This window comes from Telopea speciosissima, chromosome 7 (assembly GCF_018873765.1).
Source record: "Telopea speciosissima isolate NSW1024214 ecotype Mountain lineage chromosome 7, Tspe_v1, whole genome shotgun sequence".
Classification (NCBI taxonomy): domain Eukaryota; kingdom Viridiplantae; phylum Streptophyta; class Magnoliopsida; order Proteales; family Proteaceae; genus Telopea; species Telopea speciosissima.
In genome coordinates, this window is record NC_057922.1 from 57,949,084 (window position 1) to 57,965,661 (window position 16,578).

The 16,578-nt window shown below is 41.6% G+C and overlaps 1 protein-coding gene across 1 annotated transcript in view; it reads left to right on the forward strand.

Moving 5' to 3' along the window:
• The window catches only part of LOC122670062 (probable RNA-dependent RNA polymerase 5), a 105,372-nt gene that overhangs the window by 70,055 nt on the left and 18,739 nt on the right, over nucleotides 1–16,578 (forward strand). The window contains exons 14-15 of the mRNA XM_043867015.1: nucleotides 8,720–8,865; nucleotides 14,798–14,960. Coding sequence (XP_043722950.1) covers nucleotides 8,720–8,865; nucleotides 14,798–14,960 — 309 coding nt within the window. The remainder of the gene's footprint in view (nucleotides 1–8,719; nucleotides 8,866–14,797; nucleotides 14,961–16,578) is intronic.

The window sequence follows — 16,578 nt, forward strand, 5'->3', positions numbered from 1 at the left end:
TTCCATATCGTCAAGGCATCCCTCTCCAAGCAGTGGAGACCCCAAGGATCCCTGGACGTTTCTATGCTTGACAATGGCTTCTTCCTCTTTAAGTTCTCCTCTGACACAGACAAGCTTCGAGCCTTAGAAGGTGGCCCCTGGCTGATAGGTAAGAAGCCAATTTTTCTCCGGCAGTGGCATCCTCACCTCCAACTCCGGTGTCTGGACCTTTCTACGATTCCACTTTGGATCTCTTTGCCTGGACTGCCGCTTCATTACTAGTACACTGATGGACTTAGTTCCCTGGGCTCTATCTTGGGCAAACCTTTATTTTCCGATGTGAGGATAAGGCGCAAGGATCGGCTGGCTTATGCCAGACTCTGTGTGGAAGTGTCTGCGCATGATGATCATCCCTCTTTCATCACGTTCAAAGAAGGAGAAGACTACTCCTTTGAGCAAGAAATTCACTACGATCGAAACCACCCCATTGTTCGGTCCGCAAAATCTTCGCCACGACTCCAAGTTTTGCTCCCTCCTTCGGTCGAGCCATCTGCCGCCGGATTTGGCCGTTGCTTTGCCTGGGTTGCGAAGGTCCTTTGCAGGAGGGTGTCTCTCATTCGGCAGCTGTCGAGTTAATCCCTCTGCTCCAAAGCTCTCTTCGTCATCGTCGCAGGTCCAGGGGTAGAAGAAGGCACAGATCTGGTCACCGAAACCCTCTTTAGAGCTCTCACCAAACTCCCGCGATGCAAAAGGAAGGTACCGTTGACCAGGTTGCTCTGACTTGGAACAGATTCAGCCTTTTGGCTGATGGCGACGACACAGAAGCTCTTGATTGCCCCGAAAACTCTACTTTGATGTCTTGCCTCGCAGCAGGTCCAAGATGTCGGAAGCCCATGACTCTGAAATTCCCATTTCCAGCTCTCCCACTGACTTGCCATCGCTGCCAACCCTGGAAAGCCTTCCTTTGCCGTCTTCTGCTACCTCGTCTTTATCTCGAGCCTCGTCCCTCCTTAGGCTTTTAGAGATAAACGCCTCGTCAGGCTTCCTTCCTGCGTCATCCTTGGGGCCCACTCCAGCTGATGTCACTGCTTTGGGCCAGTTGTGCAATGTCCTTGTTGGCTCGGCCCATTCAAACTTAAACCCTTCGGTTCTTGGTACAGCCACTGCTTTAACCCATCACTTATCCCCCCTTGCCCTCGGGTCGGGTTTGCCTTTCTACCCATCCCTGGCCCAAAACCCAGTTTCTTCATCCCCTTCACCCGGCACACCTGCTGTTTTACCTCATTGCACCTCCTGCAATTCCTCTCGCCTATGCTCCTACAAACGGAGGCATCGAAGTGCTACCAGATCTCGATCGGTTATGGCTAGACTCTTGGAGTCCCCCCTGCCCCTTCTCCCCTTTCCTCAATGATCCAAGGCCTGATTTGGAATTCTCGAGGCCTAAACTCTGCCTAAAAACAAGCCACTGTTCGCTCCAAAATTTGCTCCTCTCGCTTTGTCTTCTGCTGTCTCCTTGAAACTCATATCAAGGAGCAAAATTCTGCAAATATCCTCTTGTACATCGCCCCTGGCTGGTCCCTCCTTTCTAACTATTCCTCCCATCCGAATGGTCGTATCTGGGTCATTTGGGATCCTAGAAAAATTTCCATCTCCCTTCTTTCCTCTTCCTCCCAATTTCTCCACCTTAAATTCTCGATCCTTCGGCCTTGACTCCTTTCTCTTCATTGCCATTTATGCTCTCAACTGCCCCATCCAAAGATCTCTTCTTCGGGATGACTGCGTGCCACGCAGCAGTATTGGTGTTCTTCCTTGGGGCCTGGGGGTGACTTCAATGTCATCCGCGACCATGAAAAACAAGGTGGCAATCATCTCGACTTGGAGGCTATGGACAGTTTCAACTCTTGTATTGATGACATTGGGGTCAATGATTTTCGGTGGACAGGCTTTCCCCTTACTTGGAGCAACAAAAGATCTGGATGCCACCGTATCAGTTGCAAGCTAGACCGAGTCTTAGTCAACGAAGCCTGGCTCACCTCCTTCCCTTCCTCCTAGGCTTCTTTTGATAGTCCAGGCATTTCTGACCATTCCCCTATATCCCTTTCCATCCAGCCTTACATCTCCGTTGGCCCCAAACCCTTCAAGTATTTTGACATGTGGTCTTCTCACTCAACCTTCCTTCCCACGCTTCTGAATGCTTGGTCCAAACCTGTGCTGGCTTTCTCCTCTCCCCTTATCGCGTTCTCCAAAAAACTCCGTAATGTCAAGGAAGCTCTCAAGCTTTGGAATAGAAGCACCTTTGGGGATATCTCTCTCCAAGTTACTGAGTGCAAAGAGAGATTGGCCACTGTTCAGATTCAGCTGCGAGCGATTTGCACAATGTTCCTTTGGCTGAAGCCGAGAAGACTATTTCTGTGAGCTTACTTCTTTGCTCTCACGGGAAGAGAGCTTCCTCAAGCAAAAGTCCAGGATCAAATGGCTTGATTTGGGGGATTCAAATACTGCTTTCTTCCATCGTTCTTTCAAGGCCAATGTCAACGCAAACTCCATCACTCAACTCACTTCCAATGATGGTTCTCTTGCTACAAGCATGCCAAGGATATAAAGGACCTGGCTGTTCAAGACTTCAAGGGCATCTTCAATGCCCCTCGATGGGAGATACTCCTCCGCCCAGCCATTTACTCAACAAGTTCCTTCCTCCCAGTCACATAGATATCCTTAGCTCCATCCCCAAAGAAGATGAGAGCTTGGTAGCTATTCATTCCCTTAAAGTGTCTGGTGCTCCTGGGCCAGATGGCTTTAGCATGGGGTTCTTGCTCTCGACCTGGGACATCATCAAATTGGATCTCATTGCAGCCATTGAAAGCTTCTTCTACAATCCCAGCCAGATCAATGGGGTCAACCATACTTTCTCGTGCCTCATCCCCAAAAAGGATGGTGCTTGGCTATGAATGACTTCGGCCCATAGCCTTATGCAATATCCTCTACAAATTTATTGCTAAGATCCTAGCCGGAAGACTCAAGGTTGTGGATCTGTTGGTCGTGATAACCAATCGCTTTCATCCCAAGAAGAAACATCTCTCGACAACATTTTGCTCGTAATGACATAGTTAGAGGATTTGACGGAAAAACCATGGGCCAGCTATCCTTCTCAAGATCGACATTCACAAGGCCTTTGATTCCTTAAGGTGGGATTATATCTCTCAAGTCATGCTCAAGATGGGGTTCCCTATCCCCTTTGTTCACTGGATCAGTTGTTGCATCTCCTCCCCAAACTTCTCGGTCCTTATCAACGGCAGTCCTGCAGGTTATTTTGGAGCTTCTGTTGGGATTTGGCAAGGGTGTCCCCTTTCTCCTTACTTGTTCACTTTGGCCTTGGAAGTTCTCTCTAGGCAAATTCAGACATGTACTGATCAACAGCTTATCCCCCCTATTCCGAAGTGCAAAGCTCTAAAGCTCACCCCTCTTGCTTTTGCTGATGACTTGATGATTTTCTCAAAGGCTTCCATTGCTTCTCTCGAGTGTATTATGCTTTGCCTACAGCAATTCCATGAGCTTTCAGTCTCGCGATCAACCCCTCCAAGTCCCTTATCTTCTTTGCGGGTCTTCCAGAGCTTCACAAAGGGGACTTCCTTGTCAAATCAGGCTTCCAAGAGGGGCACTTTCCTATCAAGTACCTGGGCCTTCCGTTGATTCCGGCTAGATTGACTGCTCACCATTGCACCCCCATGCTGGACCTCATGAGAAAAAGACTGCAGTTGTGGAAAGGCAAGCTCCTATCTTATGCGGGTAGGCTGGTCCTTATCAGATCTGTCTTGGAAGCCTCCTATATCTATTGGTCTGGAATCTTTGGTCTCCCGCAAGCTACCATCAAGTCCATAGAATCTTTGCTTGCTTCTTTCTTTGGAAGAGAGCTGAGACATCCAGGTTTCTCCACCCCACCTCTTGGGCTTCTGTGTGTCTCCCAAAAATGGAGGGAGGGCTGGGCATAAAAAGAATTAAAGAAGTCAACAAGGCTGGTATTATCAAGCTGATCTGGAGGATTGTTTCTAAACAGAAGAGCATTTGGGTTGATTGGATTTATTCGAGGATTCTTCGACAAGACTCCATCTGAACTGCTTCCATCTCTACTGATGCTTCTTGGGTTTGGCGCAAGATCCTGGAGTCCTGCCACCTTGCTCTCCCCTATATCCACTCCCGCATTGGAGGCGGCCTCTCTACCTCCCTTTGGCTGGATCACTGGCACCCTAAAGGGATCCTTTTCACACCAAGGACGATCTATGCTTCATGCCTTCACAGAATGGCTCTTGTTGCGGACATCCTTCATCTCAATGAGTGGGCTCCTCCCCCTTCCTCCTCCCCCTTCCTCCTCCTAGTCTCTCTCTCCTCTTTGGAATGACCTTCTGTCCATCCAAAGAAGACTGCCTTCTAGAGGTGACTGTGTCTCCTGGACAGCTGATGGTTCGCTAAATTTCTCCTCCAAGGCAGCTTGGAATCTTATCCGATCCAAAGGCCCTTTGGTTGGTTGGAGGAAGCTCCTCTGGTTCAAGCATCATATTCCGCGCCATTCCTTCACTGCTTGGAGAGTCTTCAACAACTGTCTTCCTGCCCTTGCTTTCCTCCGCAGGCGTCACATACAAGTTCCAAATGCTTGCTGCCTTTGTTGGAACAACTTGGAAGACTCGGATCATCTTTTCTTTGAATGCCCGACCTCCAAAGCCATTTGGAAAGGTATTCTATCTAAGTGCTGGCCCGCCCAGAGAAGAATTCTCCCTTTCTCTAGAGAATGGATTTGGATAGATATGACTTTCGGAGGGGCTTCTATTTGTGACACTGTGGGGAAGATGGCTTTTTGTGCTGCGCTAAATCACATTTGGATGGAGCGAAATATTAGGAAATGGACCTCCAATTCTCGTTCTTATCAGCAGATTTGGGACTCCATTTCCTTTGAAATCTCCTCCAAACTTTTGTCAACTCGTCCCTCCTTTTGTTCTGACACCCCAAGGAACATGCTAATTGTTGTCTTCTGGGGTTTCCCAAATGTTTCTTTCTCTTCTTCAGCTGGCCCTAGCTGATTTTCATTAGCCGTTGGCTGTTGTTTTCCCCCTAAGGGGGCCCTTGTTTCTCTTTTCCTTGGTAATGAATTCATTTATACACCCAAAAAAAAAAAAACATTCAAGAACTTGAAAAATAGATCTTTAAAACTTGGACAGACATGATCAGCAAACCGGGACTGGAATGTCTTCCAAAAAAGGCAGCTTTCAACGATCTTCAATAGCTATCCAGTGATGAATCTCAGATTGTCACAATGACATAGAATTTTGAAGTGAAATAACTAGAGCAGCAAGCACCGGAAACAATCTGAATCAAGCAGCGGAAAAAAACTGTATCAACCCAACTGAAAGTCCTCAAATAGGCAACAACCAGATATCTTCAATACTCTTCAATACTTCAATCTCCCCCTTACGGCAAACTCAACCCAATAACAAAGGATACCTAATAGCAATGGTGGAAAACACTGATCTTCTATGTTTTGCACCGATGTTCTTGCAAGTTCTGCGTTCTGCAATGTCTGCAGGTGTACTGTACATAATCCCCCCCTCACGTGTAGTACACGTGGACATAACAGAGATGATGTAAGAGATAGGGCAAAAACATAATATTCCAGATTTTTCCAAGAGGTGCTAAGGGTAATGGAAAAGGAAGAAATGACAAATTAGAAAATACCATGAACTTCCAAAGGGGTTATGGGTATATGCCAAAGTTATGTTTTGGGATATGAAGGGAATTAGAATTATTGAAAGGGAACGGTGTTGCAAAAAAGGATGGCATGACTGTAATTTGGTGGAAATCCACTTTTAAATACAATCCAAGCCAAAGGGCAAACTGGTAATAAACCAGAATTTTCAAGGGTCAATTGGGTAGTCAAATAGGAGAATGTATTAAAAGGTAATGGCAGTTCCGTAAATAACCAGAATTTTGCAAGGGCCCTTGGTAAATAAGAAAGTAATGGGTCATGTAGGGAATCAGATTTATAAATCGGGGACAGACTTGGAAGGAGCAAACTCTTTATGGCAATATGTAAATAGACATGAAAAAGATGGGTAATAATTAAGGAAGGGTAATAGGAGCATTAAATACCAAATAGGTTAATAGGGGAGAATGAACCGTGAGTATGGAGAACCCATCGTCTTCAACAGTTCAACCTCAAGGCTCCAAACGGCAGCAGAAATCAAGGAAGAAGAGGAACCAGCGGCAGCTCATCGACTTCAACCTTACGAAACCCAGCCACAACTCCAAAACTCTCCTCCAGATGCAGCGATACAAATCAAATACGAAATTTGAATCGCAGGCAGCAACATCAGCATCGATAGGAGCATTACAAGTGCAAATAGATTCAGCAAATCAATACCCAGATAAGCAAACGAAGCAGCAATTGACTCCAGGAGACAGCATATACTCCATCGACAAACCATATTCAGCAAATTGATGTCTGTTCTTCAAAAAACCAGATCTGAAACCTGGAAGACAAAATCGAGTTTGGAAATCCCTGCAAGATGGAGAAGAAAAAACCTGCAACTGAATCTGGCGGTAGCAGCTTGATCATAGGGACTCCATAAAAAATGCTTCAAACGATGGGTATCGTAGTAGTAGCAGGGCATCCACTCTATCATATTCTGCAATCAACTCCTTTAGAGTCAATTCCAGCGGCAAAAAAGGGCATAATAGAACTTGATAATTATAGCAGCGGCAATAACATGTCGATAGCAGTAGCAGCAGATGCAGACCAAGAATGATAGCTTGTGGTGCTGAAACAACCAGGAGAATAAACCAATACGAAACCGAAACGAAACCCTAGTTCTCTTTTTTTTTTTTTATGAACTAGGGTTTCTCCATAAATCGGAGAACCTTGAAACGACTCTTAAACCGGCAATCTTGGAGAGAATCAGTCACTGGTTGCCTAGCTCTGATACCATGTAGAAAACCTAGGACCTATAACCAGTAACCAGTAACCTTAGAGACAGAAGAGAAGAGAGAATAATTGCTTATATTAATTGATAGGTAAGCCCCTCTATTTATAATAGAGGGGAAATTTACAAGAGACTAAAATAGGCGATGTGGGACTAAAACCCACATAGCCGACTTACACTTAATAACATAAAAAATAAACTAACCCCAAAGGGACCAGAATACCCCCACGGTATTCTGGATTACATATTCCAACACTCCCCCTCAAGCTGGATTGTACAAATAAGAGAAGAAGGAAAATCCAGCTTGAACTAAATAAAAAAGCACCGTACCCCTATTTACATACAAACACTCGACTAGGCGCATGCCAAGATGCCCTGGCACTGCTTTGGCTCATCTAGATGCTGTGACAACCATGATCACTAGCTTGATTCTTTTTCTTTATAATAAAATTGAAGGTTTAAGTTCTGAGATTTACATTGAACAAATATTGGGTGATAGAACCAAAATGAGCAAAATTGTGTACTTTTGTGATCTGTGGTAGAGATGAATGATTGGGTCATCTCCCAACAGCCTTGGGATGTCCCACTGGTGTACATGTATGGGAGGAGAGATATCACTCAGGTGCATACGTAATGGGGGGAACCCACCCTTCAATGAGCCTCACCAAGGACCTTCCCTAATCCCTATGTCAACAAGCAACTAGATAGGATGCTCAAACCAATGGATCTGACAGTGCATATGTTAAAGAATAAGATCTGCATAAGAATCTTCTAATATCTCTCGTACATAAATATGTTTTTCTTCCAGGATTCCCAAAACTAATCAATTTGTCTATCCACGATGTTGATAAATAAAATTCTAAAATAATGGCTTTACCCCTGGTTCTGTATTTTCTGCCTCCCGCTGTGACTATTTAATCACTCGTCTCTATGAAGTGCATTAATAAGTTGGATTATAATTTTTTTTTCTTGGACCTTGGGTTTTTTTTTGTTTTTTTTTATTTTTATGTATGGCTTCTTTGATGGTGTGCATAGATTTAATAAACCTATGTATATACAAAAAAATTTTAAAAAATGGATATTTGATCTCCCTTCACTTGCCTTTTCGCTTGGCTTATAAGCCCTCCAATGGGCCCCTGTCAGTTTGCTACTATGAGATTTAACTAGTTTAACAATTGTGTTTCACAAAGATTATATTTTCTCCTTTAAAAACTACTGTGTGTATGGTATGCCATTTGGTTCTGGTATCTTGACTTGGTGCACTTAATCGCTCATCCATTTTTTTTCACCATCACCAGGAGAAAGGATAACAAATTGACTGTCATATAGGTTATCCATTACATGTACATGTACAGTTGTCTGTATATTGTAGTAAACATGATATTGCAAGGCCAATTCCTAGAAATTTTAATTGGTAATTGAATCAATGTGGGTGTCGTATAAACTTTCATTACTGTGTCCCAAATGTTGTTTCAGAGTTGTCAAAATGTTACTTAGGTTACCATGTGTTTCGGAATATATGGTAATTTACATATTTATGTGTTATGCAACACGCAAGTCATTACACACAAGTTTGTTGTCTACATCATTTATACCTGTGAATGTTTGTACAAAGTAGTAGATTCTATATTTGCCATGTTGTGGCATCGATACAACCATGTTTGAACTACATGTGTACTGACACTTCGCTTGGCTTGGTGGTCATTTTTTTTTAGAGAAGTGACATAACTTGGATTCTTGCATCGCTGACCACATTATTGCATTCTATCTAGCTACTACAATGTTTCAGACCAAGTGAACCCTGGACAAGCACTTACGCAGCAAAAGGCACAGGACTCCAGAAACCAACTGATTTTTCTCCTGAGGAATTGGAGAGAAAGCTTTTTCAGCAATTCTTAGATATTCGCTTTCAACCGAGGTGCACTCTCGCGTTTTATTTTTTTTTCTTTCTGTTTTTTGAGTCAAATTGTTTCAGTGAATGAATTGTGCTGTTACTGAGTAGAAACATAAGTATATTGTTTCTTTATTTATCTTTGTAGTTATGGATGTTATTGCAAAAACTTGTCTGTTCAATGTAGGACTCAATAAGCTACGGTCTTTCTTCCTCCTTCCCCCGCCCCTTTTAAATTTGTTACCAGAGATGAAAAATCAAGTGGCAGATGGATGAATACAAATAAAAACTGGTGTAAATTTTTTTGAAAGATGTCATACAACATGTTGATTACTTTGAGCCAATCTACAAATTGGTGCTTTGTAATTTACATTTCTTGTATGAAAATTAGTTTGTTTATGTTATCAAAGAATTAAAAAATGTCAACATTAAAATAAATTATGCAACAAGAAGATGAGTACGTAGCATACATAGTAAAGCATTGCTTGGGATGTTTCGTGGTTGCTTTTGGTAGTTCTTTTATATGATATACTTTTTAATTTAATTATGAAAAATTCTTAAGTAATACATAGTAGCACTAAAATACAATATATTATTGTGAACAGATCTGAATTAGAGAATAAGGCTTGGATGATTTTTGATCACCCCAAGCTCTTTATTTATATTATTGAAAATAGAGGACAGAATTACAAATAAGTAATGTGGGACTAAACCCACATAATAGAAACAAGAATAAAACAGTAAAAAATCCAGAATACTCCCGACGGTATTCTGGCCCATATAATCCAACAATTACTACGAGGGGGAATACATCGGGTTGCAATCTGTATTTTTTCCCCATATGAAAATTAAACAGTCTTTTTGTGATTTTCTGGAGTTCCTAAAAATTCTGGAAGGAACAAAAATTATATTTTTTGGGAGAATATTATAATGTTAAATTCTAAATTGATTAATAGCTCTGGCGCTCTGCAGCCACATATGGTCATAGTGGATCTTAACTACATGTGGCAGACAGAATTGGGCAAATGAAATCTTAGTGAGTTAAGTGATTGATGCCTTATTGAGTGCCTCGATTCTTATGTGCTTGTATTTGTTTAGTTGATTAACTGGCTTCTTATTTGATGACAGACTTATTGTATATTCATCGAGTATTGGGCATGGTTATGTATGAGGTTTTGATATTTATTTTTTATACATTGTTTTTATCATCATTATGTGTATCTAGTAGACCCTCTATATTTGTATCAGATGATTAGGGTTGTAAAAGATTGGATGCCGACCAGATATGTCTTATTGTCCCGTCCAGTAAGAAAATCTGGATATTTAACCGTTTCCGTGATAGAGTGCCACATTCAGTGTCCCTTTTTTGCAGAAAGAATCAATCAGTATCAAGTACGTAATATCATTGGGAAAACTACATTCTGTACCATTTTGGTTAAAAGTAATCCTCCAACTTCCTATCTTTGCATAGAGAGTTGGACTTGGCATTATAGGAAAACAAGTTGTCTTTGGAGTGCTAGGAGATCTGTTGGTTCAGAGGTCTAACTAATCTACAAATAGTGGCAAGAGCCATCGCTGGTCCTTTCTGCTGGAATGACATTTATGTCGAGCAATGGTGCCACGGATGCAGAGAATTTCAAAATGCGAAAAGAAGAAAGATAAAGAACAAACACAGAAATCGAGAAACTTAGAATTCTGATCAAAACTAAAAGCCGAATAAATAGTTGATTTTATTTTCTTTTCTGATGAGAATCAAAGCGAAACATTTTGATGCAGATAAATTTACGAATCAATTTCACACGATGAAAAAAGAATGAAGCATAAGCTCAGGATTGAATCTAAGAAATGCCACCAATAAGATTGCATTTTGAGGAAAACTCACATGTCTCTTTGATCTTAATGTGACTATAATCAATACAAACTCACTCGATCCGTATTGGTTTCTTTCTTGCAAATTCCAGGATTCAGTGCACGAATAGACTAGAAAAAATGCCAGAAAGGAAGAACTTATGGAGGTTCAGAGATTTGACATTGAGTTACGACTTTCAAACAAGCAATTGAACCTGAAGATGAAACCTAGGTGGTGAGAGGGATCAAGGTTCGAAAACTCGTTTTGTTTCGTCGTTTCGTCAGACTGAGATGAGTGAAATACCGAAATTTCATCGAAACAGTGTACTTTTTCCCATGAGTTCCGGCGTGGGGGGGGGGGGGGGAACAGCCGAAATGGGCAAAATACTGAAACGAAATGACTGAAATTTCGATGAAACAATGCTTATTTCGTTCGCCTCCTGTTTCGTCTCAGACATGCTGAAATTAGCAAAAGTTCGGTGAAATTTTACTAAATTTTTTAACTATGATTCCAATAATGTGAACCTGTCGATCTAGTCATATTCTAGCAACATTTCCTGGTATGCTCAAACTGGGGAGGAATCTCGGAGAGAGAAATACTTGTTATGAAAGGGGACATTTTTCTCCAGTGGAAAAGTTTCCAATGCTAGTCTATATTTTTATATAATAGTATTATACAATGATACATTGTTAATGATTCAATACTACTCAACAGCATTCACAACTTTATTTAGTAAAGTTTTACTGGATCATATTGTGATGATGTACTGGATCAAGTTGTGAGGAGTAATGATTTAATGTTTCTCATCTACATATATTATAGTCGATGGAGGTCTTAAGGGGATCCGATATTCCTAACTTGATATCCATCCTATATTAAGCAAATATGGCATAAATGTCTTATACCCAATGGATCACTGAGAGTAGGGGGGGGGTGAATCAGTGATTTCTAAAAACATTCCTCACAACTTGCCTCACATGCACACTCGTCAGTAAACACCTGAAAGCAAAATCACAAACCACAACACTAGGCAATATGTGGTTCGGCAGTGTGCCTACATCCATGGTGCAAATGACCGTTTGAGCTACAACTCAAATCCAGCCTCAGTATAAAGCACAATACTGTAAGTTTGACTGCACCCACAGCCAGGAGCACCAATCCACAATTCGTATCGCACCCACGACATAGGAGCACCAACTACACTGGAGCACCGACCCCGTTACAAGATTCGACACAGCATCCACTGTTTTTGAAGCTACAACCCCAACTATGCTTGTCACACACCCACGCAACAGTGTTTAGAATGAAAACCAAAAAATTCAGTCTACCCTTGCCCCTAGAGCAAACTTACATGAAAATTGACAAAGAAAATTAAACATTAAATGACCAAGCACCAACTGTCTTCTTTGTCTTCAAACTGTACACACCTTGTCAGACAAAGGAGGGGGGTGGGTTAGGGGGTAGGGGAATGGCTCTCTCACCCACAGCTATCCCAATTGTTGAAACATGGAATTTCTTCAATAACCGATGGCAAGCTTGGCCACAAATTTTATTCTCCATTTCTGTTCCTTCCTTACAGTAGGGGGCCTATTAATAGCTTAGGCAAGATTTCAAAATAGAAGGTAGAAAATAGAAACTTCCTTCAGTAGAAAGTAGGAAATAGAAACTACTAAACCTAACAACTAGTGACAATGGGAACTTATTGAAAATAGAAACTAACTTTAATTAGAAACTACTAAGGCTTTATATTTCAGCCTTCTAAAACAAAAGGAAAGACTAAAATAGAAACTATTAGGCAGCAACAAAATCAGTTTTCTCTTGCTATCTTCAGTGGGGCCCATAAAATCTCAAATTTTTGCTTGGATTTCCTACTCCATACAAGGTTTAGGGGCCAACCCGGGTCCCAGGTAATATTCGGGTTAAAAAAAAAATAAAAAAAAATACAAGGCTTATGGATCCATAACACTGTTCACGTGAACAGTAGTTCGGGTACTGTTCATGTGGACAGTAACTTTTTTATTTTATTTTATAGTCTGTCATGCTTCTCTCTGGGCTGGGGCTGCCTTAGGTGATGCTCCATCGAACCAACAAAAACTTGCCACATCATCAGACCATGCTGCCTCTCACAGAAGTCGAATCCACAACCTTGATGTGCTGGTTTTGGGGCTTGTTCCTGCAGGTACATATGGACTTGTGATCTACATCAGTTTGTTCACAGCCCAAATGATGTGTGTTCAGAACTGTATGACAAACTGTAAGACTACGTGTCAAAGCCATCAAATCATTTGGGATACCATGATTGAAGCCTGTAAAGTGGGATTCCTATCTTGCACCATTCTATCTGCATTTTGCTTTTACTGTTTCTTATTCATTTACACACTTCACCCCACCCCCCAACCCCTACAAAAAAGAAAAGAAAAGATTGGACTCCATAAACAAGACAGAGCCTCTGTTTACTGTTACAATCTGCTGTGTTGATATAAGTTTAAACCACTGATTTTATTATGCATTTTAGGTGGTCAGTCAATGGTAAATAATGTGTTGAAGTTAAAGTGAGCTTAGTTTTTAAGCATGTCAAGAAGAATATATGTTATTTTTAATTATTTGTATAAACGTAGCATGCCAGGTGTGAAAATTTGACAATCAGAGTTTTCCAATATAAGCTCCCAGGTTGGACAGTTCATTGACCAAAATTTTTTTTTTGGTGAATAAATAATGTAGTACCAAAGAGGAGAAAGGGGAAAGGGGGGGAGGGAATATACAAAGGGAGAAGAGGGGAAAGCGGGAGCGAACCAACTAACGGGTTCTCAAAATAGAGCTATCTAAACCCCAGGATACAACAATATGCCTGTTCCTTGGGGTGTCCGGAAGAGCCTTCAAAGGCAAAACACCAAGCTTAGAGGAGACGTAAAAAAAGATGGCTTTCCAAATCAAGTCGAACGAACGAGAATTGGAGGTCCATCTCCTAAGGTTCCTTTCCATCCAAATGTGATACAGGGCCGCTCCAAAAACAAGCTTGCCAATAGTGTCGCACGTAGTTTGCCCAGGAAAACTCATGTCCAGCCAAAGCCACTCTCTAGCAAAGGGGAGGGGTCTCCTTTTGCGAGGCCAGATAAAGGAAAGGGCTTTTTCCCAGATGGTAGAAGAGAAAGGGCAGTCAAAAAATAGGTGGTCTATGTCTTCATGGCCGGTCCAGCAAAGGATACAAGAGGGGGAAACTGGGATTCTTCTGTGAAGAAGGAAAGCTTGGGTTGGGAGGCAAAGTCTGAGGGTTCTCCAGGCTAGGAAGCTATGTCTAGGGATGTGACCTTTGAACCAGATAAGTTTGTGCCAACTGACATTTGGGGCATGGGATCTGGCTAGGTTCCAGGCTGAGCTGAAAGTGAAGAGGCCATTCGTAGAGGGAAGCCAGATGGTCTTGTCCACATGGGTTGGGGAGGGGAGGTGGGGGAGGGAGTTCTAGAAACGGGAGAAGGTGGGGGGGGGGGGGGAAGGGGGAGGGGGGGTCCAAATGCCATGGGCAATGATGATAGAGAGAGGGGCGGACTTGGGAATGCCAGAAGTGTAGACAGCTCTCACACCAAGGAAATTATAGAGGACACCGTTGGGGTGCCATGGGTCAAGCCAGAGGGAGATTTTGTTTCAAGATCTCTGGGATTGCCTAGTGTTTTTCTCCTTTCACAGCTTTTCAATGCGTTTGGTTCAGAGAAATAGTGATTAGTATAGAAGAGCATTCCAACTTACTAAAACACAACTGGCAGGATTTAAATTCCAAAATGATTCCATGAATTGGATGTTATTTTTCCCCCTCTTGTGGTTTCCCTGATTTTGGAATTACTGGCTGTCATTCATTCAACGTTTTATGACATTTAGGGTTTTAGGAACTGGGATTTCTGTAATTGGGATTTCATTCCATTACTAATTTTCTTAATGGAAGACAAGTGAGTAACATTTATGCAAATTTTGATGGTCATGAATTATGAATAGTTACTCTCAACTAGTTGCTAAGAAGGGGACTTTGTGTTCCTTTTCATTGCTAATTTGTATACATTTGAATCCTACTGTGCCTCAATTATACTGACAGCTGAACTGGTTTCTTGTCTGTTCCAGTCATGCTGCTGGTATAGCATCAGACAGCTGGTTATCTTTTATGGATCGTCTACTGGTTTTAGGAGATGAATGTGTGGAGGAAAAAGAATGTCTGAAGAAGAAGATGCTTCAGTTAATTGATATATATTATGATGCCTTGGATGCACCAAGGACCGGAATTAAGGTTAGTAGCTTAACTACTGGTCACTGTTGTAAATGAACTGCAAAATAAACCTGTGTGAGTGAACCAGTTCGGCAGTATTAACAGGTGGCTCTATCTAGGGGAGAACAAATTCATTGTGCTAGAAAATATTGTGTCGAACTGCCTGTTTACTGGTTCAACAGCCCTGAGTTGATGGTCTTAAAGATGATAAGCCGGTTCATTTGACTGTATCTATTTCTGTAGATCAAGATGGGAAAACTCCAAGATGACTGAACCTTTTGGTCCCTTATTGGTTTCTGTGTCCATCCCTCTAGGCTAGTCCTTTATAAGTATATCAATAATATTAGGTACTAATATTCTATCAATCTTCCTTTAATTAAGGGTATACTCTTGGTTTTCTTAGCCTAACTTCTTTTTTGTAAATGAAAATTATTACCGTATCTTAAATTGCAAATGAATATGCTGACACAATTTCATTGTAGTTGAACCCCACTTTTGTGTTGCCATTTGGCCTTAAGCTTGTTGCTATGGATGCATATTTTGTGAAGAATTTCTATACCTGGGTATTTCATAACAGCCATTGCATCAAGTTTGTTTGATTTGGGGGGGAACAGCCATTGCATCAAGTTTGTTTGATTTGGGGGGGGGGGGGTTATTATTATGTCGTGGGACTTGCAAAGTATCAATTTAAAGAATGCAAGTTGGGAAGGCAAAATTTCTGGCATGCAGACCAAATATCTACCATGTAGCATATCGGTTGATGTTCAAATTTTGTGGACAGATAGACCCCAAGATCCCCTGCTCACATGTCAAATTTGCCCCAAAACAGAGTCTTTCAAGTGGCAAAGTAAAGATTTGAAGAATCGGGGCAATGGGGAAGTGCAGAGTAGTGGTTGGAGTGTGGGGGCCTTGCATAGACATACATGGGATGAAAGTTGATTAAATCATGATCTAAAATTTGATTCGTGGCTAAGCCAGACCATAAACTCTCTATCCAACAGTCGGGATAGCTACATCATTTGTCCATGTGGCCCAGTGAGGGTGGGTGACTTTGATAAGCTTATGAAGGTGATGTGATGAGATTTCACTTCTTGTATTTTTTAGGTTATTGTCTTAGGGCTTATGAAACTTCAGGGACAAGTTAGCTTCTTGATGGAGTTTTGTCTTAGCTTCTTACAGTTGGACAATATAAGATGTTGTATTGTATTCCCATTGTGGAAGTTTTGAAGAATTGAATGAAGTTTGGATTTGGGAGCAAGAGTTGCTATAGGTTCCACCCAAGGTTCCAGGTTTTGGTTTCGAGCTGAAACCAAAATTTCAGTTGAAACCTGCACACTTTTTCCAGCAGGTTTTGATGATGGGTTTTGAGGGCCAAATTTGGTCTTGAAACTTCTTGGAAACCCTATTTTAGGCCCTGTATATATAATAGAACCCTTAGTTTTTTAATAATCACCCCTAAAATGGTAGTTTGAATTCGGTCTCTAGGTAGTGTACGCTGTATACATTCTTTAATAGGGCCTATTCCACACAATCTTTAGTACTAGAATACATATAATTCAAGTAAAACAACTTAAATATGCATTAAGAATGAATGGACATCAAATTATTAACCATTTCATAATCATGCATCATATATGGT